The sequence below is a fragment of the Chelonoidis abingdonii genome, chromosome 3, assembly GCF_003597395.2.
Source record: "Chelonoidis abingdonii isolate Lonesome George chromosome 3, CheloAbing_2.0, whole genome shotgun sequence".
Classification (NCBI taxonomy): domain Eukaryota; kingdom Metazoa; phylum Chordata; order Testudines; family Testudinidae; genus Chelonoidis; species Chelonoidis abingdonii.
This window is the reverse complement of record NC_133771.1, coordinates 178,344,354-178,368,770: the sequence shown is the minus strand read 5'-3', so window position 1 is coordinate 178,368,770 and position 24,417 is coordinate 178,344,354. Positions and strand designations below refer to the sequence as shown.

Sequence of the window (24,417 nt, the reverse complement as noted above, 5' to 3'; positions counted from 1 at the left end):
TAACGAGCATCATTAGCATGGAAGCATATTCTCTGGAATGGTGGCCAAAGCATGAAGGGCCATACAATGTTCAGCATATCTGGCATGTAAACACCTTGCAATGCCGGCCCCAAAAGTGCCATGCGAATGTCTGTTCTCACTTTCAGGTGATATTGTAAATAAGAAGCAGGCAGCAGTATCTTCCATCAGTGTAAACAAACTTCTTTGTCTTAGCAATTGGCAGAATAAGAAGTGGGACTGAGTGGACTTGTAGGCTCTAAAGTTTTACACTGTTTTGTTTTTGAGTGCTGTTATGTAACCCTCTCTGCAAAAAAATCTGCATTTCTAAGTTACATTTTCACAATAAAGAGATTGCACTACATTACTTGTATGAGGTGAATTGAAAAATACTATTTCTTTTCTTCATCATTTTTACAGTGCATATATTTGTAATAAAAAATAATAATATAAAGTGAGAACTGTGCACTTTATATTCTGTGTTGTAATTGAAATCAATATTGAAAATATAGAAAAAATCTAATAATATTAAATAGATTTCAGTTGGTATTCTATTGCTATAAGTGCGATTAATCTTTCTGAGTTAATCGCGTGAGTTAACTGCAATTAATTGACAGCCCTAGTTCAAACATAAAAACACTTCTGGGCGGATTTAAACAATGCTTACCAGCTGGAAGAAATGCATGCTGGTTGATTGCCAGAAGGAATTACTTATATAACCTGGGGATCTCCTGCCAGGACATGGTATAACAGTAGAACTCCCCTCCTCTGCCCCGGAAACCACCCCCCACCCAAAAAAAAACACACTAAAAACCCAACACATTGGTGTCAGCGGACATATACTAGCCAGGAAGGGGCTCAAAGTCTTGAACATAACCAGATACCTCCATGTTAAATACCAGCTTAATATCAATCCACCACTCTGCAGGCAGCCAGCATAGAGGAATACAGGATGCATGTAATATGATCATAGGCTGGTTCCTCAGTCCAGTGAGCCAATGTGATGCTGCATTCTGCACAAGCCGAAAGAGGCACAGAAGCCCTGCTAAGAGGGAACTGAGCTTTTGTAATTACAAGATCATGTGCTGCTGTTGCAAAATGACTGTGGAATAAATAAGGGCGCAGGCTGCAGAAGTTATACAGCTGAAACAGTCAAACAACATGCGAAACATGACTTTCCATGGAAATAGCATAGCTGAAAGAAATCTGAGGTTCTTAACGTGGAAAACTACAAATGGCTGCCCTCAGTCTGTGGTGACATGAAGAGGGAGAGAGCAACAACTATCTAGAAGCAAGACTTCTCTCTTTCCCAAGCAGACCTGAATATCTAGTGGATAAATGACTGGATAATATTGCCTCAGTCAAAAGGTGAACTAGAAAAGATTTTGTTAAGAGATCTTCTCTCTCTCTGTACATGTATGTGCACACACCCACACACCCATGCCGTTGAGCAATTTGGAAGAAAACACAGAGCCATAATGGATGCTGAATTGTATACAACATTGACCATACATCAACATCATTGACTGACTTCTATCTTCCGTAACAAAGCATTAAACTTTGTGTGTTAGAATCTTTTATTTATTCAAAAGAAAGTGAAATTGAATGAGATTATAACATTAAAGGGTCTCAGTTTTTTTTCAAAGAAAAATACATTAATAGCAGACAATCTCTCTCTCCTACCCCCAGTTTAAAATTTCTTCACAAGGGGCCAACAGATACTGTATATACATTTGCTTCAACAGCTGAAACTTGTGGCTAATACAATGCTGTCTGCTGATTAGAGCAGAGAACTGGGAGGAGATTATTTTATAGTCTGGGATATACCACTCACTGACTGTATAACAAGTCCCTAGGCTTCTTGTGCTTCCTATAGTCCAGATGATTAGAAATACATATCCGATCTTAGCTGAACATCCCTAGTTAATAACACCACATCTCAGGAAAGATGAAGTGTATATTACTGAAGGGCATGCATAATACCCATTAAGACTTGTTCAGTTTTTCTACTGCAAATATTATATTTCAATAACAAACCCTACCTGGCACATGAATTAGGCATATAGTCTTATCCCAGGGATAATTTTCTCCCATCCCCCAAATCTGAAACAAATATTTCATATTGATGTAGCAGTTTGAGAAGCTTTCTTATATTTGTAAAACAAAAAATACAACTTCTTAAAATACATAAAATGTTGCAAATATGTCTAAAATACGGACTATATCCTTGTTATTTTAACTTTAAGCATTTAAAAAGGTTTTATTTATTATTTTTGTTGTGGTACCACCTAAAAGCCTCAATCAGGGATCAAGCCCCTATTACTGTACGTACACATACACACACACACACACACGCACAGAAAAGACAGCATTCTATTACCATGGCCTTAAATTCAGACTTGAGTAAAATAAACTTATGTTATGTTTTGAAACTGCTGCTTCTCATCAAGAGCAATTTCAGTCCCAGCCATGTTAAAAGGTCCAAGAAACTTAGAGAAAAACCTCTGTGACCTATTTGTAACTGTTGTTTTGATGTGATGCAGACGTGTATTCTGCTTATAGCTACAACTAAGGTGTGTGGACCCCCAGTGCACCAGAGCTGGAACTTTGCCTAGCAGTATCTGTAGTGGTGATGCTCACACCCTGCCACCTTAGCCCCTCCCCATGGCTATATAAAGGCAGCATGACCCTGACCCTCTCCTTTCCTTTGCATCAAATGTCGGAGGGTGGGTGGGTTGTGGAATACACATCTGAATCAGATCTCAAAGGACAACAGTTACAGGCAGGTTGTGTGTTCTACTTAGGTGACTCATGGGCAGTATTCGTAGGAGGCGGGGCTTGGAATTTATTTAAACAAGGACTTCAGGGTTGTCTTCTCAAAGTTTGCATCTGATCTGGATGCAGCAGGAGTGGCATGTAAAAGTATGCACAGAGGACCATGTGGCAGCCCTGCAAATGTCTAATACAGAAATGCCACCTAGGAATGCCATCAGCATTGCCTGGGGTCTTTTGGGATGAGCTCACACCCTTTGAGGGCGATATAGCCTGGGATAATTCATACGCTGCCATGATACAGGAAGTTATCCACCTGGACATAGACTCAGAAGAGACTCTTGATCCTTCATTCAGTCTGCATATGAGACAAACAAACGAAATGAGTAATGGAATGATTTAGTCCTAGCTAGATAGGAAGCTAAACATTGCCTGACATCCAGTGTGTGAAGATATTGATATTTGGTGCTGAATGCTGCTTAGGGAAGAACACTGGTAAATACACAGTTTGGTTCAGGTGTTACTGGGAAACCACTTAAGATAAAAACTTGGGGTGTGGCCACAGGGGTACTTTGTCTTTAGCAAATTGCGTGTAATGGGGTTCCACCATTGCAGATGTTATAGCAACTCCTTTCTGTTTTGTGGCAAAGACAGTGTTATGGTCCCACAAAGGCTTTTTTACCAGCCGGTGGAGACAAGTGACCCCTTTCAAGAATCTTACTGTCACGAACTTCCCATAGATGAGCAGATAAAATGCCAAAATCACCATCAGGTGGACTCTCAGTGAATTAAGAACAAGACCAGGAGACTGAAGGTGTAACAAATACTCCAGGATGTCTTGGAAACAAGCCAGCTTTGGATGAAGTCCCCAAGCTAACACCCATATCAAGAAGCCCAGTAGCTCTGTCACCTGGCCAGAAGGTACAAAAGGTACAGTGGAGGATAAGGCGGTAGAAGCCATGGCAGCAGCAAACTCTTGAACCAGTGAAGAGTCTGGGTCTGAGAGGCAAAATAGCTCTGATGCTGCCCGGTATGCCACTGATGTGAAGACAGTTGGCACTAGTGGTGATTTCATCAGTCCTGGACTCAGTGAACAACCCATGGATGGAACTGGAGCCGACCGTATGGGCTCTGGCTGATCTCAGAATGGTATCGGGGAGCAGTAGGAAGGACCTGCTCCATCCTGCATGCCAGAGGGAGCACGGTGCCAGGCAGCACTCCTCTTAGAAGATGAAGATAAGTCTCCCCAAGTCCTGGAGTGGTCCTGATTCACTGTGTGGGACCTCTTCCTCTTGAGGGAAATGGCAGAGCCTGAGCATGGAGTGGCATCATTTGGCAGAGCTAAAGGCAACCGCTGATCAGACAAGGTCCTTGGGGCTGAAGGGGGCCTCATGGCCTGCTCCACTAGGTGCTGCTTCAGCCACCAGTCTCTTGCCACCTGACTCCTCTTAGCGAATAACCCGTAGATGGAACACTGCTCTTTAGTATGTCCCTCACCGAGGCACAACATGCACCTCATGTAGGGATCACTGTTGGGGTGGCCCCTCCACACATGACAGATAATGTTTGAACCCTGGTGAGGGCGTCACACAGGGCAACCAACTCCTCTAATTAATACTAAATTAACTCTAAAATTAACCTAAGGTATTACTAGCTACTATATACAAGACAATTCGTTCAGCAACTGAGGCTCAAAGCATGAGGTGAGAAACACCACACAGATCATCTATTCTAGCCATAGGAGGTGAAAAGGAACTGAGGGAATTGGGGCAGCACCACCCTTATATGGCCAGAGGAGGGTCTAGGGCCACAGGGCATGAGCGCTGCCTCTACGGGCACTGTTAGGCAAGTACTCTGTTTCTGGGTGCACTAGGTGTGGACACGCCCAAGCAGGAAGGAAGCAGAATACACGGCTGCCTCTACTCTAAGAAGAACTAAGATATACCAAATTTAAGGATCACTCTTTTATTCATAATATTTTGCTTTTGTACTCTGTGGGTCTGTAAATGGTGGATGACTATTCAGCACTGAGGGACAAATTCAGACTAGGTTCAGGGAGATACAATGCCATGAAGTTCACTGGAATTACACTTGTTTACACCAGGTTAGAATTTCATCCCTAGATAGTAACAGTTCCCTATTTTAAAATGTTAAATAGTTATAGATCTCCAAATTGATTCTCCTGATCTTAGACAGATACTGTTTTATGTACAGTTATATAGTATCAGTGCACTGTTATTGTACGCATGAAAGCTGGTTTTTATCATCAGATTGATCACATTTTTATGAAATAATGCAACTCATTAACTACATTATCTAATAATGTTGCTCAAAGACATGCCAAGGAGATTTATAATAGGGCAGGGAAACTATATCAGTAGAAAAGAAACAAATGCTGAACTTCCAACACCTCCAAGACAGACATTCTTTGTATAAACACAAGATAGCTTTTTCATCAGATGGGTAGCTTCTGAGTTGAAAGAAAAAATAATGAGGCATGTCTAAAAAGCAACTGACACTGTAGGCAATGGGCTTCACTTCGTTTTGTCAATAATTTCTTGCTACAAATCATATTTACATTTAAAACCAGTGAAAGATACTGACTGCCAAAAATAAAAAGGATATTGTCACTATTGTTAATCTATAGAGATGGATCCAACACTAAAAATGTTAAACATTGCTACTAAAAGGTACAGTTTATTGTTAAACACAGCTGTGTAAGAACTTACAGTGCACTTTCCATATCTGCTATACTTCCTTCCATTTTCTGTCACTATGTAGAGGTAAATAAAGTTGTCATGGGATCCTACTGCAAGTAATGTGCCATCTACAATTGAAGTTTAAAAGATAATAATGTTAACGTCCTGTTTTCTGAACTGGAATGATTTCATATTTAATACCAATGCATTATTATCAATCATACAATTGTGAATGAGCTAGTACCCAAGGCATGTAACTAACTATACTGCTTTCCAATTGGTCTCCTATTTTTTCCCTATTTTCATGGCGGTTGTGATTATAGGGTAAGGAAGTTTGCTTCCCACTATGTCTTGGATAAACAGGGCTACCATTGGACAGGGAACTAGGTTAGCTAATGAATCCTCAGGTTTGCACTGAACTTCTGATAACAGCTGACAATGAGCAGCCCCTAAAGTTCTGCGTTTTGTGAGTCACTGGAGATTACTCCAAAGAGCAGTTTATTTTTTTTTTAAATTGTAAAGTTATTACACATGAATCAATGCTAATCAGAGGGTAACTTCACAACATCTTCAACAAAGTCACCTTAGCATAGTATTTAAACATTCAAAGCTGTTTTCTAACAACAATAAAGGTCCATCATACTATTAACCATTTCACTGCCTGGGAACATGATCAAAGTCCTCTGCAGCACCAATGAATGTGAGTGCTCTGAAATGAAATGCTGTTGCTGGTAAATAGGGCAGCAGTAGAGGTAAGTTTTGCCCAATGTACCAGGCACGTTATGCAACAGCAAACATGAAACAGGCTTGCCAGACTTCTCTTCCATTCAGTCAGAAGAGAGGATTCAACTACTGCCTGTTTGTCTGACCCTCCTAAGATGACCTTGAGTTTTGCTCAGTAAAAAGATACCCTTCCACATAATCTCTACACAAATAATTACTAGCAAATGGCCTTTAGTCTGAGACAGACGTGAATTTAACTTTATTGTTTTTGTACTAATACATTTTAAAACTTAAGTGACGAGTAAGTACAATAAAAATTGTTTAAGATCTTAAAACATTCAAAGAATATTCAGGCACACTTAAAAAAGTTACAAATATATCTTAAAATCAAGCTTTCCTTGCTTCATTTACCTTACCTTTACATTCAGTTTAGAGTTACTGAATTCCCCTGAAAGAAATGATGACATCACATCACAACCACCTATACAATGGGGTGCCGTGTTAGGCAACAGTGATGTTTGCAGAGACAGAACAGCAAATATAAAACTGTGAATTCCAGTGCAGGCAAAGTGCAAATGAACTGTAATTGTTAATTTATACATATATTTTGTTAATGATCTTAAGCAATTTTTTTAAAAGCTCTGCAGTTCCTTATTATTGGAGGGTAATTGGATGAGTGTAACACGTTAATACCTTAACAGTTCCAGAGAAGTGAAGGAAAAACACCTATTTTATTGGAATTAGAACATGCAATTACAATGACATGTCCAGAATACACAGGAAGTTTGCTTACCTACTGAGTAGCGCATCACTGAAAGCTGTTCATTACCATCAGTGTGTATTGAAACCAGGTCTCTTGTTTCTGCATCCAAAACAAACCACCTGTTAAGAAGAGAGTTCTAGTGAGTGTTACTTCTACTTAAACAAAACGAAAAAAAAGTAAAAACGAATGATCACTGCATTCTATCTCACTGCTTATTAGCACGCTATCCTTTCAATGTATCATATTAACATGTTTTAATTAAACATTTTCTCTTCAGTTTCTGGGTTTACAAAGTGATCTATATTCCAGTGACAGATATACAAGTATGCCAAAATATCCTCCCCATATATATATATATATATATATATATATATATATAATTATTAATATATAATATATAAAAAAAATTTTTATTCCCTCTCTCACCCCTATGGTGGTATGTGTCTTCCTCAACCTCGGGTCCTTACCAGAGGCCTGGGAGTTTGAGGGTTCTGCGCAGTATCTTAGCGTGTTCCTAGCACTGCACTCTTCTGGACAGAGAGCTCTGATGTTGTTCCTGGGATCTGTTGGAGCCACTCACCCAGCTTAGGAGTCACAGCCCCGAGGGCTCTACCACCACGGGACCATTTGGCCTTTACTTTCCACATCCTTTCTAGTTCCTCTTTCAGGCCCTGGTACTTCTCCAGCTTCTCATATTCCTTCTTCCTGATGTTGCTGTCACTTGGCACTGCTATATCTATCACCCACGCTGTCTCTGCTCCTTGTCTATTACCCACGATGTCTGGTTGATTGGCCAGTACCTGCCTGTCCGTCTGGATCTGGAAGTCCACAGAATCTTAGCCCTGCTATTCTCCCAACCTTCTGCGGAATCTCCCATCTGGTCTTGGGAGGGTCTAGCCCATACGCTGTGCAGATGTTCCTGTACACAATGCCAGCCACTTGGTTGTTGCCGTTCAGTGTATGCTGTTCCTGCTGCATCTTACATCCTGCCACTATGTGTTGGACTGTCTCTGAGGCCTCTCTGCACAGTCTGCACCTTGGGTCTCCTCTAGTGTGGTAGACCCCTGCTTCAATGGATCTGGTGCTCAGTGCCTGTTCTGTGCTGCTATGATCAGTGCCTCAGTGCTGTCTTTTTAGTCCAGCCCTTCAGCCACTGGTAGGATTTCCCAATGTCAGCCACCTCAGCTATCTGTCGATGGTACATCCCATGAAGGGTCTTGTCTTGCATGGCAACTTCTTTCTGCTTGGTCCTTCCTCCCATGTCTGCTGCTGCCTCAGGCATTCTCTCAGCAGCTCATCTGGGAGCCATCTTACTGATGTACTCCTGGATGTTCCGGGTTTCATCCAGGATAGTGGCCTTGACGCTCACCAAGCCCCGCCCGCCTTCTTTCCGGCTGGTATACAGTCTCTGGTGTTGGACTTGGGGTGGAAACCTCCCGTGCATTGTGAGGAGCTTCCGGGTTTTCACATCGGCAGCCTCCATGTCCTCCTTTGGCCAGCTCACTATACCGGCAGGGTATCTGATGACCGGCAGGGCGTATCCGTTGATGGCGTGGATCTTGTTCTTCCCACTGAGCTGGCTCTTACGGGAGACCGCCCTTTGATATATATATATATATCTATATATATATCTATATATATATATCTATATATTCTTGAATATAGAATAGTTATTAGCCTATCATGTAATGTAGATAATACGAATGCTGGTGGACATACGATGCGACTGAAGCAGGTCCCTGCTAGACCCCACTATATTTTAGGTTGCAAACAGCTTCAATTATAATCTCACATTTTCACATACTTTCTGAAAAATTCACATTTGGGCCTGAAATTTTCCACCCTTGGTCTCTACCTGCAGATGAATTCTTCTGGAAAATTTGAACAAAATCTCTGGTCATTTTGGAGTCTATACTTTTCTCTGTTCAGCTGAAGTTTGAAACTAGCGCTTTTTGCTTATTTAGAAAAAGTGGTTTTGATTTAAAAACTTGAATTGAAACTTGCATAGAGAGTGGAGATCAGTAAGTAGTGGGGGGAAAAGCATCTACAAATACCCATTTGAGGTGGAAAGTGAATTCTGATTTGATATCTTCTGCAATCCTTCATCTTTATTTTCTGTGAATATTTAAATTATAGATTCAAACAGAAAAATTGACAATTTACCCTAGGTAAATTAACTATATAAATTCCCTGGCATTCCTTCTGTTCTCAGAATAGGTGATCTATGTAACTAATTAAATACAGCACAAACTGAATTTTACTAATATGATTGAATACACACTTCAAAATCCATGACATGTTTGTTAGTTCTGAAACAGTATAAGTTACAGTGTGATGCGCAAACTGTATCTTCTATTATGATATTGTATGTTAAATATTTGAATAATCTGTAGACCAAGATTATTCAGTGGGGCAGTTCAGAAAGAATTAGGAATAATAAATAAATTTGAGAATTTTCATTGCAAACCTGTACTGAGTTCAGTTAAAAGGATTTCAAAAGAGAAAAGGCAAATATCACCACATACATTATTTACTGTACATAATCTGGTCAGCTCCAGTACTGAGCATGCACAGTAGAGAAATGTCATTAAATCTACAGTGCCACACTTAAAACACATACACATTGTAGCCAGTGTGAAGCTAGGTAGTTGGTTCAAGGAACTTAGAAGTTTTACTTCAAGATGAAGAGGTCTACAGCCAGGAAAGTAAATGGCCTGTTAACCAAGGGCTGGACTGTGACTGTAGGCAAGCCCTGAGCAGAGGGTAGTGCATAAACTGCACTACTTTAGTAGTGTCAAGAGGCATTGTGATTGAGAGAGGTACTTCTGAATCACAATTCCTCCCTTACTATCTCCTTGTTCTGCAAGTGTGGTCACTTCCTATTGGTCTATGCTAGGTATAGGCCTGCCCCTTCCAGACCTCTCAGGGATGTCTTGCTACTGCAGGCAGAAGCCATGACTTCCACATGCAGCACAAGTGACAGAGTCGGCTCTAATGGCTGAAGATGGAAACTGCAGGCAACTTAGGCAATATTCTTGTTACATATATATATTCTTGTCTATACCATCCAAGTTTCCGATAATATAATTAGAATTAGGAAAACTGTATCCTTTGTTATTCATGTATAGCATAAAACTTCTCCTTGGGCTGCCACTTTGACATGGTGGAGAAGCTTGCGTATACTTAAGACCCTAAGAGTGATGCCATTTGGAGTCTTGTACTCCTGGTAGGGTCACTCATGGCAGTAAGGTTGAAGGCAATGTACGAAAGTGCAGCCCAACACAACACAACCCAGCATAAGACCTCAACGGCAGGATGATGAAGCAGAATCACCTCTCAACAGCTGCAAAGGCGGATGAAGGCTGCAGTGGAGGAAAACCCACTGGTTGTCTTGGACTTCCTTGCCACTGGACATGGATGCCTCTTCCACTAAGATTTGTGTTGTTGCTGGCGCGCATCAGCTCCCCCAAATTAAACTATTCACATGCAGGCTTCTTTCACAGGAAGAACTTTTTCCCTACCCCTCCCCATAAAAATCCTGAGGCAATGGGTGAGTGGCGACGGGAATAGGTGAAGTGATAACCAGGAGATCCACATGCAGGTGGTGATCTCAAGATGGTTTTCATGTGCCCCTGGACTGGGATAGGAGAGCATTTTCAGCATCAGCGGTCACGACTGAACAGGCCTTTTTAGGAACCCCTTAGGAAAGACCTAAACGCAGAACAAGCAATTGGTACCCGAGAACTCTTGAGGTACAACATCAACATCGCTGCTCTCAGTGAAACAAGACATGCAGATGAAGACCACTTGAGGGAAAAGGGAGATGGTTACACTTTCTTTTGGCAAGCAACGCGAATACACATTGTTGGGTTTGCAATCAAAAACCTTCCATTCAACCACCAGACTGAGCTCCCCACTGACATCAATAAGCACCTTATGACCCTCTGCATCCAACTGGTCAATAAGTCATTTGCCACTATCATCAGTGCATAAGCACCAACTCTTGATGCTGAAGAACAGAAAGAATACTTCTACATTGATCTTGATAAAATTTTGTCATTCATTCCAAAAGATAATCCTTTTAGGGGACTTTAAGGCAAGAGTTGGCTGAGATTCTGACATATGGAATAGCACCACTGGGAAGGAAGGAGTCGGCAAGACCAATTCCAATGGCATCCTTCTACTCAGCAAATGTGCAGAGCACGACCTTGTAATCACAAATACAATCATCAGACAAAGCAACATGTACAAAACAACTTGGCAACACCCTCCTCAAAACAGTGACACCTCCTAGACGATGTCATTGTAAGAACACAGGATCTAAGAGATGTCCAAATCATCCATATCATGAGAGAAGCCGATGACTGCTTAACTGACCACTGCCTGGTGAGGTCAGTCGTGTCCATCAGGATCGCACCAAAACAAAGAAAGCAATCCAAATCACACAGACGGCAATTCAACATCCAAAGACTTCAATCCTCAGTGCACCAAGAGAACTTCCAAACACTCCTCAGTGAAAAACTCAACATTTGCACACCTGGAAATGACAACACAAGTGTTAAAGACGACGGGGAAGCCCTAAAATGGACCATCCATGAGGTCTGTGAGGAATCCATTGGCTGTGCTACCTGCTGCCATCAGGACTGGTTTGACAACAACATTGAGATTACAACTGTTTTGGACCAGAAGATAAAAGCTTTCTGTAACTGGCAAAACCAACCACTATCCAGTCAGAAGCAAGCTCTTTCCATCAGCTCAAAGCTGAAGTTCAAAGGAGGATCCAAGAAATCAAAAACGAACGATGGGAGGACAAAACAAAAGAAATCTAAACATTCGCCGACAGACATGATAAATGGAGCTTTTTTTGTGAGACAAAGACTCCATACGGACAAAGCTTGTGGCGTCACACCTTTGAGATCTGAAGATGATAGTCCCCTTCTTAAAGATAACGACTCCATCAAAGAACGCTGGAAGGAACACTACCAAAAGCTTCTAGACTGTGACTGACAACACCATCAACTCCATCCCTCAGCATCCAATCTGGAAAACTCTTGCCAACCCACCAACACCTGAGGAGGTCTGCAAAGCAATTAAACAAACAAAGAACTAGGTCTGATGGCATACCAGCTGAAGTACTGAGAGTGGGGGGAGAAACACTAACTAACAAGCTTCACTTTCTGCTCCTCAAATTCTAGTGCACCAAAGAAATCCCTGCTGACTTATGTAATGCTAACATTGTCACCATTTTCAAAAAGGGAGACAGGGCCAACTGTGGCAACTATCATGATACTGCCCTCCTCTCCATCTCTGGGAAGATTCTTGCTAGATTCTTACTGCATCACCTGCTCCCTCTTGCAGAAGTAGTATTTCCAGACTCCCAGTGTGGCTTCAAACCATCACAAGGCACAACTGACATGATTTTCCAGCCAGGCAGATCCAGGAAGAATGTCAAGAACAACACTAGGAGCTGTATATGGCCTTTATCAATCTGACCAAAGCACAGGTAGACTCTGTCAAGCGCGAGGCTCTGTGGCAAATCACGTCAAAATTTGACTGCCCAAGCAAATGTGTCACCATTGTAAGACTCCTCCACGACCAGATGTCTGCCTCCATCCTGTGAAGTGGCTCTACCTCTGAGTTGTTTGTCATCCAAACTGGTGTAAAAGAAGGCTATGTGCTGGCATCCCCCGTTTTCTCCATTTTCTAGGCAGCTGTGAAAACATTAACCCAAGACCATCTGCCACAGGGCACTGGCATCCAATATTGGACTGACAGCAACCTCTTCAACCGTTCTTGTCTCCAGGCCAGAAGTAAAGTAATATCAGCAACAGTACACAGATGATTGTGCTGTAGTTGCACACTCAAAGAAGCATCTACAAACAGCCCTTAATTGCTTCTCTGAAGCTTACAAAAGCCTAGCACCAACTCTCAACATCGGCAAAACAAAAGTTCTCCACCAGCCAGTCCCTAGTCAATCATCAGACCTAGCAAGGAAGATCTATATCGACAAAGAAGAACCGGAAAATACAGAATACTTTGCCTATCTTGGCAGCTCTCTCTCACAGAAGGCAGAACAGACGTCGAGATTCAGCACAGAATTCACTGTGCCAGCCTTGCCTTTGGCAGACTGTCTCACTTGGTGTTCAACAATCACAACACACACTAGACATAGTTTATAAAGCAGTGCTAATCCCAACTCTCCTCTATGGCTGTGACACTTGGGTGACCTACAGAAAACACCTGAAAAACCTGGAACACCGCCACCATCACTTTCTTTGGAAGATCCTCAACATAAAGTGGGAGGATCATCGCACTAATGTCAGTGTCCTCATAAAGGCCAACATCTTCAGTGTTGAGGCCCTGACTATCCAGCACCAGCTGAGGTGGAGCGGGCACTGCGTGTGCATGCCTGATGTACGCTTACTAAAACAACTACTATATGCCCAACTCACCAAAGGAGAAAGGAAACGGGGAAGCCAAAAGAAACACTTTAAAGACTCAAGATAAACATCAAGAGATGTGGCACAGACACCATACACTGGGAGACAGCAGCCGAGGATAGGGATAACTGGCAAAGACTTGTTAGAGACGGAGCGTTGACATTTGAGGAAAATTGCCTTGGCCTGATCGCAGAAAAATGCCAGAAAAAAAAAGATAACTGTCACACAGCAATTGTGGCACTACCCTGTCTTCCAACACCACCTGCAATGTCTGCCAACGAGCCTGCGATTCAAGAATCGGACTCCTCAGTCACCAAAGGACCCATGAAAAATAAAACCTGTAAAAGAGATCATCCTCAACTCTCGTGAGATCGCCAACGATAGCATAAAAATATAAGATGTGCCATTTGGTTAAGTTAATTTTGAGATAACTTTCACTTCTGTAATTTTCTGACATTTGAAGTCAATCTCACAATTATAACATTGCACTAAAGATAATTTTTTTCATTTGACATAATATACAGTTACATACACATTACATACTGTATAAATAAAATGGGAAAATTTATTCAGAGACATATCTAGTCCATCATTTTCATATTATATACTATAGAAATTAATACAGGGCATTCCAAAAGAAACGAAAAAGAACTTAAAATAAATTCCAGGATCAACAGTACACACAATTAAATTTGATAGAAGAAACATCAATTCTAATTTATTAATCCAGAGTCTGAAACCCACGTATCTGGAGAATGGCTTAATCCAAATAGTTTAAAATCAATTTGTGATTAGGGGACCACCTGAAAACAACAAAACAGCTCAATATGCCACAGCCTGCTGAACGTTCTGTATGTAAGATGGATGGAACTGGTGGAAAAATGGCTAAAAATGTTTTCATTAGACAGCAACAGAAACCACCCTCAATCATCTCTCTCTAATATAATGCAAAAAGCCAGCTCTGCTTATTTACAAGCTGTACACAGATTTTTCAGGGTAAATGGGTGAATCAGATATTTCAAATTGCTACTCTGGTACTGAATTTTATTCCCACTCCCTTGCCTGCTCCTGTAACAGGATTAACTCAAATTGCTATTTCCCTACATTTGTGTGACAGCTGAGGTAGGGAAAGGGAAATTTGTTAACAGGGAGGAAGAAAACTATGCCCTTGTCTCCAATGGGAGAGAAATAGTGACTCCTAATAGTAACTCTGCTTTATGATACACGCTGATGGAAGGCCACAGGAACATGAGATATACAACTGCAGTCTTCAGTGGGCTGAGAATTAGCATATTTTCATGATAAATAAATACATTATTCTGAAACACTTTGCACTAGATTCCTTGGAGCTGATTCAACATCACATTATTCCAGTTTTATGCTGGCGTAACTCTACCAAAACCAATGGTGAATCAGGCCCCTTCTTTGTTTCAGTCCAGATGGCTGCTACACCTCTTCCTGTGTGAGCAATAAAATGGAAGAGGAAGGCCTCACTTTATACATGTATCTCTCCTATAGGACACTTTTAGCATGTGCACTGCAATGAGAAACCTAATCTAATTGTCTGACATAGAAAGAGAAGGTGAGTTCATTTCCTTTTTTAATAAAAAGAGGCAGGATGCTGGATCACAGGGCAAGAACTGAGTTACAAGAATGAGCCAGAGTAAACCTACTTCTTTACGAAGGTAGGCAGGCAGGCACCCTCCTTAATAAACTCTCCCAAGTGCTGAGGGACATGCACCAGATTGCTGGCTCTGAATGCTGGTGAATGGTCTTACTGGGTCATATTAGGAGACTGGTGGGTGGTAGTGCTTAGAGAGGTGGCTGCTGGATTCAGGTGGGCAGTGGTGCTGGGATTTGGGAATTAAAACATCTTTCTAAACAATGGCCCAGGATCAGTTCTTAGTAAAGCTGATTGATCCTGAAAGCATTTGTATTAGTCCCATTAAAATGTTTTACTACCCTATCATATCCCAAAACATCAAACCTTGCGGCCTGAGTGCCACCTAGTTAACGTCAATTACTTAAAACTTCAAATACCGTAAAAGTCTCATGGCTTTTCTAGACGAACAGCTAGTGTGAGCTGCAAGCTGGGGTATAAATTTACTTTGTACTAGACTGCAATGCACTAAGTGTCCACGTGGCCCTGCTGCTACACACCATAAGTTCTCTAGTGCACTTTGATTTACTCCTATTTCAAAGCAGGTTACATCAAATTGCACCACTAGAAACACACATCTACAAAAGCAGTGCACAAAATCTAATTTACTGAATGTGTAGAGAAAGGAGGCTGCAATGCACATCTTGTGTACCTTTAATACATTCAACTTTATCTGTCACCAGAGATACTGTTATGTAATATGCTGCTTATTTCTCTGGAATCTTTTTCTTCTTCAGAGTGAGGTACAATCATGATGCAAACAGCAGACTAGATTATTAGCACCAAACTGTAATACTAGTCAGTGCAGTATGGCAAACTATGAATTTAGGAGGAAAGTGCTGGTCAGACCTAATTTAGTTAGTTCATTGTACTTCCACAAGCTTTAGTCACAGACATACTATCATAGCTCTCCCAGTCTAGCAGTGAATGTACAGTAATTGCCAGTGAGAGTGTCAGTCTCCTTGAAATGTGTTTCCAGTCTATCAAATACAGCTGGGTTCTACCTTAGGACTACAAGTTCTCGGAAGGGGTCCCATTTCCAAATGAATGTATGCAGCAAGCAGATGGTAACCAGCCCTGTAAAGTTCTACTGGGCTGTGAAATGCAAGGACTGTCTGCCAAGTGAACTCTTAGACTTCTGATCTGTAGACCAGATTAAAACAACAGACAAATATTCCTGAGCCATAGACAAAACTGTAGGTCTTTGGCCTTTGCTGATTTTCACCGAGGATTTATCCCACTTGTTACTGCAGATATCAAGCCTAACTTGTTTATGAACTGACGGAAGCACTTTGCACATACTGTGGCATTTTTAATCTCTAGGTCCTGCCCCCAAAAACTTGAAAAGAATTTTGTTTCTCCAGACACAAGATTTTTCTCTGTTGGGAAAGAAAACAAAACAAAATACTACTCTTGGAAAAAGAAGATGGTGGACAGCTCCACAGCTACAGAATAAAAATGAACTCCACCAGGTGGGGCACCCATGGCACAGTATATGATTGCTGGCAATTTACCTCTGTAGACTCAGAGGATTACTGGTGAAATCATGAGTCAAAATAAATAAAGTAAGATACAGAGCATGGTAAGCACAGAAGAATGGACATTATCTTTTGCCAGAATGTTTGGATATTTCCAAAAAACTATCTGGTTGGTACAAGATATGCCAATGAATGTCTAGTAATGGGCTATAAAAACTTACAAGGTTTGTCAATGAACTAACAAAGAGATAAAGCTTCCTGTAGCTAAACACAGGGGCCAGATCCTCAGCTGGTGCAAATCAATGTAGCTTTGTTGACTTCAGTGAAGATACACTTACGTAGTTCAGCTGAGGATCTGGATCAGTAGGTCTTCTCTGCCTTTTAGTTTTCTCATGAGGTCCTTGGTAGCTTTCAAAGAGGTCTGGATCCTCTAAAGAAAGCTCTATCCATTTTTTTCAGCAGCGCTTTCGAATGGTTAGATCAATGGTGCTCAAAGCACAGTACATGAATAGCAACTTGGCGCTTTATTTCCCCTTGAATAATAATCTTGCCAGACCAAGAGGATCTGTGGAATGGTAGTCTGTACATTACTTAAAAGTATATTTTTCAGCAGGATTTCCTATCAGCAGGATCTGTACTTTTTCAGCTCTGCAGTTGCAGAAAACTGAGGTACGAATGAAAATAATAAATTTTCTCCAATCTGATGGACAGGATTATGATTGGACATGGAGAGTATTTAAATTAGCAGATAACAATACATGCAGCAGGTGACGTAGAGATAGTCTGAATGGAAAAAAGATGCTGAAATACTGACTGATGGGAAATGAGAAGGGGAAAACCCATTCTAGAAGTCTGACAATATGTCACGGTTGATAACAATGCACCATCTGTGACTGAGGAAGGGAAAAGAAGGAGGAGAGGAAGAAAGTTCATATAGTTCTTCAGGTATTAGGATTCTAACCATCAAGAGGACCAAGTAATGTTACAGTGGAAGTGATTTCCTGGAAGACCAGCACCAGGGAAGGGTACTTAAAAAAAAAAAAAAATCAGTGAACACCAAACTACACAGCTTGACCATTCAATTGAACTCTTGTTCAAAGTTTACAGTGGACCTCAAGAGTTGCGATGGCTCTAGCTTTCTCTGTCACAAATATTGCTAGTACAGTAGGTTTTCTATGGCTTGTTTTTGTATCTTAGTTCTTGCCCTGTGATCCAGCCCTTCTGTTCTATTAAATAAAGTAAGGAAGAAGTACTTTAAAGTCAATTTAAAGCCATATCAAGAAAGTGGTGGTAAAGGCACGAACACATGGAAGAAGTGGAAACCAAGAAAACTGAAGATGAATTATATCTTTGTCAGGAAGTTACAGGAGGTTTCTTGCCTGATTAATGGCCTGATGGAACTCTCACTGCATTCAGTAGGGGTTGGATCAGGATTTGGAAAGATTTTGAGTGCCCACAGTTCTCACTGAAGTCAATAGGAGTTATAAGTGCTCAGTTTCTCTCAGGATCAAGCTCTGAATACTTAAAATTATGCTGAAGTGACAGCAATCAAGTGGATTAAGGCCAGATGCACACCTAAAACTTAAGTTGACCTAGTTACATTGCTCAGATCTGTTAAAAATGTCATGCCCTGTGCAATGTAGTTAGGTCGACCTAACCCTCACTGTCGATGCAGCTAGGTCAACAGAAGAATTCTTCTGTCAGCCTAGCTACTGCCTTTTGAGGAGGTGGATTTTCTACAGTGACGGAAAAACCTCTGTGGCGCTATCACAAATGTCTACCCGACAGCTGCGCCGCTGTAGCAACTGTACTATAGACATGCACTAAATAAAAAACAGGTCAGGTTATTTTACCAGTAGGTTGTCTAATCCTGCTCAGACCTGGTCTAACTGAACAGTGGTAAAAATACTGTTGGAAGCAAGAGCCTTTTCTCTGAGCTCAAAAATCCCTAGAGAAAATAAGGCCTTACAGTTGCCTTGAGCCACAGAGAGTTTGGATTTGCATCTAGAGCCAAATTTCTCCAGAGCTTGAGAAATGTTTGCATCCAGCATTTTGATCGGGACTTCTCTCTAGCCTTTAGTGATGCAAGGATATGATGATGAAGCTGAACTGAGACACAGGGCTGGACTACCTCACTGTGCTAACTCTCTGTACTGTTACAATAATGTGCAATGCAGCACTCTTTTCTTTGGATAGGGTCAAAGCACTAAGCCTGCCTCTTTTCCTAGGGATAAAGACTCTACAGGTCAATATGAAGGGAGTGTATGTGGCTGGGAGGAGAAGAAGGAGGCTGTACTATAATTCATCTGTCTTATGAATGAGTTTAAGGTGATCTGCAAAGGGTAGAGTGAAAGGAAAAAGGTCTTTGGCCTTATTTTCTTCTTTAGAATGTATAAAAAAGTTTTGAAAGGGTTCCCCCCCCACACACACACTCCAAAAAAAGAGGGTGGATGATTCTACTTTTTTATTATCTTAATTGGAAAAAAAATCTTAGAAATTCAAGTCTTGACTCCTTGGAAGATTCTACGACTACTGGAGAATGAATGAAATTAGGACATCTCAAGAGAGTGAAAGATCAGCAAATGTGGAAGGAAGAGATTTTTAGGCAGGCTGTTAAAGTATTTTTTTCTTTAGTGACCAATTCATTCTCATGTCTAAGTGAAATTAGGGGAAAAGCATGTCTTAGTTTCAACATTTCACCTTTTCAATTAAGGTATGGTAGCTCACAACACCCATCTTCCACACCTCCCAAGAACTGCTTCTCAATGCCAGGAAATATTAGGCTCGACAATTTAAATATTTCACAAGTAATAAAAAAATTGAAAAAACTTTATCATCTCCCCGTCTCTAAACACCACCATTCAAGATGGCCAGCTTCACACATAATAAGGAAGGAAAAGAGAGCCTAAAACACATTTAAAATTCCTTTACAGATCACTTTTACACTTCAAGAACATCCTCCCTCTTTCCTTTCCCTCATCATAACAAAACCAAAATATATTTACCTTCCTGAGTGTGTTCCTATTGCTACCACTGTTCCACTTGGATGGAAATCAGCACAGTGTCCTGGTTCCTGCAAGAGAAAGGTGTAGTTATATGACTTAATATCAAATGTATTAATATTCACAACCTCCCTTACGTTTAAGCAATGTTAAAAAGTCTCAGATTAGTTGACAAAAGAAGTAAAGTGGAGTCAATTCTGGAAGGCCAGGTCTAACTCACAGCACAGTTTTGATTATTACAGTATTTATTTTTTTCTATATTGCCACATGACTTTCAGGCAAACAAGACAAAAAGTTTCCACCACAAAACTTACAGTCACCTGGGTAATACGAGAAGATAAATCAGTACATTATGTACAAATACAGAAAAAAAGGAAAACTGCTAAAGCAGAGCATTCCAAACTCTGAAATTTTTCGAAGTTCTTGTTCAGACTGTACAAAGATTATTCATGAAAAAAAAATTGGATTCATGAGCAGAGTCCTGGTTCCCATCACTAAGTAATGGCATTATAAAATGCAGAACGATGCTTATTTAAGCTTGTTATTTTTAATGGTCTGATGGAGACTTTTACAAGAACAGAATCTTTTACATAATTCTGTTCTATTCAAGAAAGCTTTGAACTGACAAAAAAAAAAGGACAAGACAAGAAAAATAAAGCCTCAGTTAAACATATCATTCACAGCTTTGCTAATGCAAGTATTATACAAACTCCCACCTTCCCAGTTTCTGTGAGTGTGTTTTGGGGGGAGATGTTTCCACACACACGTCCCCAAGTTTAATTTCCTTAGCACTTGACAGTTCACTATTAAAATTAGCCAAGGTGCTAGACACTACTGAGTTACTTGAACCCATATTTATATTTTCTAGAGGCAGGAAACCTTCCAACTAGCCATTTTAATGTTACGGTTTCCCACATTTTGCCTGTTTGTGGAGGATAAGCTACATATGTTAATTTCAAATGCTTCTGAAAGACATTTTAAGACTTTCCCTCCAATTGTTATTTTTAAACTCAATGCCATTAGAAGAAAGCTCACGTACATCTAGCAGCCTGGTCCATTCTAGTGTGTGGTCCACAGAGTTCCACATACAAACTTGCCTATCTTGAGCACATGTTAACAACAAATCTTTGAAGGGATGTGTTGCCAAACCCCAGAGTTCATCTGTATGACCCTGAAAAGGAAACACATTATTTACTTCATATAGTTCCAAGACATACATTAGTAACCCTTCTCCCCACAAGTCTCTTGATTTAGGTCCAGAGAAAAAACATACCAGAGGAAAAGTCTGAATTTGCAGTAAGCAAAATATTGTGCTCACCTGTACCTCTACTTGGAAACCATCATTAAATGTTCCCCGCAAAATAAAGTTTCGTGAAGTGCCAACTAAAAACTGATCTGCTTTTCCTTCTGCTACTGCTCTGATTGTCCCGTACTGATCAGGAACCTAGGAAAACAAATTTCTGTAAAGGCAAATCTTAACACCTACTAATTTTCATCCTTGAAGGACACAATTAGTGTAGTGTATCATGAAACAATAATCAATGGGAGATGCAGTTTCCAATTAAAATGGAATAATCCAACCTATTTGACATCAGGATATTGACCACATTCAGCAGCTGAGTTCACATAGTTTAATCAGATCACTCACAAACTTAATTGCAGTTCTGTGTTATACACTTATGCATTTTCTCACTAGAAATAATTAAAAGGATCTGCCAGCACACAGGTTTGGGAACACAGACACCACAATATTGGGGGGTGGAGGGATAGCTCAGCAGTTTGAGCACTGGCCTGCTAAACCCAGCATTGTGAGCTCAATCCTTGACGGGGCCATTTAGGGATCTGGGCTAAAATGAGTACTTAGTCCTGCTGGTGAAGACAGGGAGCTAGACCAAATGACCTTTCAGGGTCCCTTCCAGTTCTATCTCCATATATTTATTTTATTTAATGAAACTACTACTGTCTGCTTTAAGGAACAGCACCAAAAGAAGTCAGGAAGAAGAGACTGTTCACACCACCCTCTCAAAACCTGAAAGTGTGGGAAAATGTTAGAGGAGGGGTCATTAGAGAGACAAGGTGGGTGAGGTAATATCTTTTATAGGACCAACTTCTGTTGGTAAGAGAGACAAGCTTTCAAGCCACACAGAGCTCTTCATCAGATCTGGGAAATGTACTCAGAGCTCACAGCTAAATACAGGCTGGAATAGATTGTTTAGCATAACACATATTTCCAGAGTGCATTCAAGGAGAAGCGGCCGTTAACATCTCTCCAGTCTGAGGGGGAAAAAAACAAAAAGTTGGCAGGGGGGAGGGGTGTTAAGTTGGTTATAGATTGGTGTAACAAGCCACAGTTCCAGTGTCTCTATTTAGTCCATGATTTTTAGTTTCTAGCAACATTATGAATGTAAGGCTCATCTTTTGAAATCCCAGGCTCATCTTCTGAAAGTGCTGTGCAGGTTTGCTTTGAGGATGAGGACCAAGAGGTGAGATATAGAGTGATCGCTTTGTGAAAAGTATTCACCCACAGGTGAATGTGGTGGTTTTGTCTTCTATCATTTTTCTCTGTTAATTCATTCAAGAGAGCATAGTGATTGTCTGATTTCATCCACATAGTTGCTATTGGGGCAAACAGTGCACTGGATAAGGTACACCGCACATGAGAGGTATGTGTAGAGCATAGATCTTGAAAGGTGTGTCATGGGGTGGGGGGTCTGATCATCATAGCAGCGAAGATAATGTCTATGGGTTTTGCATCTATTGTTCAGATAGTGTCAGGTGCTGCCTTGACTTGGTGTGTGGGGAGCCTGCTTCTGATGATGTGCTGGGAGAGGCAGGGGGGAGGGGGTGTTGAAGGCCAGAAAGGGTTCAGGAAAGATTGTTCAGGATGTGGTCCCTATCGAATATGGATTGTAATTGTTTGATGATATGAGGATCTGGCAGTCACACCTAATGATATATCTATACAGCATCTGATAGGTATAATTCCCAGCTCAGGTAGACATACATGAGCTAGCTCTGCCAAAACGAATGCCTACAAATAGCAGTTTGTCTGAGCCGCCCAGGTACATACCAAGGGAGTCAGGCAGGTTTGTACTCAGGCCGCTAGCCCAAACTGCTGCCCGTGCAGCTGTGGCCACACTGTGATTTTTAGGCACTAGTTTGAGCAGACCTAACACGTGTACATTTACTCACATTGGGAATAACACCTGCCAGCTGCTGTGCGTACATACCCTGAATCTTCACTTGCCGATGGAGCACTGTAAGACAATTGTCTTCCACCAGTTTTTGAAAAGCCATACCTCTCAACTGGTGCTTGCTACCTATGTACACTAATTAATCTGAAATTTACCCATGAGGCTGCTGTAGGAGCTGTATTTTGCTGGAAGAGATTATTTCCCGCACCCTGCCTTCCCCACACATCCTGACTGATGTCAAGAACCACCCTAACCCCAGCCCATTTATTCACTCAGGTCAGGCACATACACAAGGACTTGACCTCAAATCAACAATATATACGCTATTCTGTAAATACGTTTCCCCACTTTCTCACCCAAGAATATTTATAAGATCCCCGAAAACACTTAGGTGGGTGCTTAACTTTATGCATATCGATAGTCTCATCGATCTCAGTGATGTGTGTACAATTAAGTAAAGTTCAGTAACAGTTTGCAGGATCAATGTCCTAATGTGCATTTTGCTTTGATAAATAAAGGCAGTTAACTCAACATATGAACTTTGCGGAAAAAGTTAAACGCGAACTGGGACAATTTATGCTTTTGCAAATCTTCTGAGCAAACAGGTCTTTATAGTTTAGTTCAGCCCCGACACAGGCACGTAAGGCTGATTAATTCTTATTTCAACTTTTCAAGTTATTGTGTGTCTATCTATTCATGTACACACACACACACTCCTCTTTAAAAAAAAGGCAATCCTTTGGGTGTTTCTAATACAATTATCACCTTACGATCTCATACAGAGACACACAATGCCCACAGATACCCAAGGAAGTCAATGGGAATTGAGAGTGCTCAGCATCTTTGAAAAAAAATCAGGGTGTTAGTATATAAGTGTCATAACGTTATAAGTAAGTTATGGTTTAATTAAAAAAAATAGCTATTAATGTCAAAGATCCATTAGAATCTAGCATGCTCAAACAAGCTATTTGCAAGATAGGAAAATTTGTCTAAAAATACATGGTGATAATAAAGAGGAGTGGTAACACTTTCAAAAGTGCTTTAATGACTTAGGAGCCAGTGGGACTTAGGCTTGGAGGTGACTTATATGCTTTAGAAAATGTTACTGCAGCTCCTTAAGACTTCATGCAGGTAGAGATTATACCAGTGGTGGGCAACCTGTGGCCCGCATGCAGCCCATCAGGGTAATCTGAGGGTACATCTACACTGCACGATTATTTTGAATTAGCTTAAACCGATATTACAAAACAGATCTAATAAAATCGGTTTAGCGCGTCCACAGTGGGATCCCGAAATCGATTGTTTGCGTCCATGGTCCAAAGCTACCATCGATTTCAGGAGCGGTGCACTGTGGGTAGCTGTTCTGCTCAGCTATCCCATAGTTCCCACTTCTGTTGAGGCACATTGCCTTGATGGGGCAGAAACAACTGCCCCCGGGTTGGTGCTGGGTAACAGCCTCACCCCTCCCTTTTGTGAAGGCAGCAGACACCCTTTGGCACCTGTTTCGCGGAGTGCAATTGAGAAACGCCATGCACAGCAATCTTTCCCTTTTTTTTTTCCCGTGGGTGGTGGGGGGAAATAAACTTGAGAGGCTGTTTCCCTGAACCACGCCAGACCCTGTGTCTTGAACCTACGACAATTGGGAGCTCAGGCCAAGAATGCACAATAATTATCAGAGACTGCTGTGAC

At 41.1% G+C, this 24,417-nt stretch overlaps 1 protein-coding gene across 3 annotated transcripts in view; it reads right to left on the bottom strand.

Annotated features, from left to right (window-relative positions):
* EML4 (EMAP like 4) overlaps positions 1 to 24,417 on the bottom strand; it is a 273,980-nt gene that overhangs the window by 19,922 nt on the left and 229,641 nt on the right. For all 3 annotated transcript variants that reach the window (XM_032773633.2, XM_032773631.2, XM_032773635.2), the window contains 5 exons: positions 20,853 to 20,978; positions 20,574 to 20,705; positions 19,538 to 19,605; positions 6,985 to 7,073; positions 5,499 to 5,596 (listed from right to left, as the gene is read on the bottom strand). In XM_032773633.2, the coding sequence (XP_032629524.1) occupies positions 5,499 to 5,596; positions 6,985 to 7,073; positions 19,538 to 19,605; positions 20,574 to 20,705; positions 20,853 to 20,978 (513 nt within the window). The remainder of the gene's footprint in view (positions 1 to 5,498; positions 5,597 to 6,984; positions 7,074 to 19,537; positions 19,606 to 20,573; positions 20,706 to 20,852; positions 20,979 to 24,417) is intronic.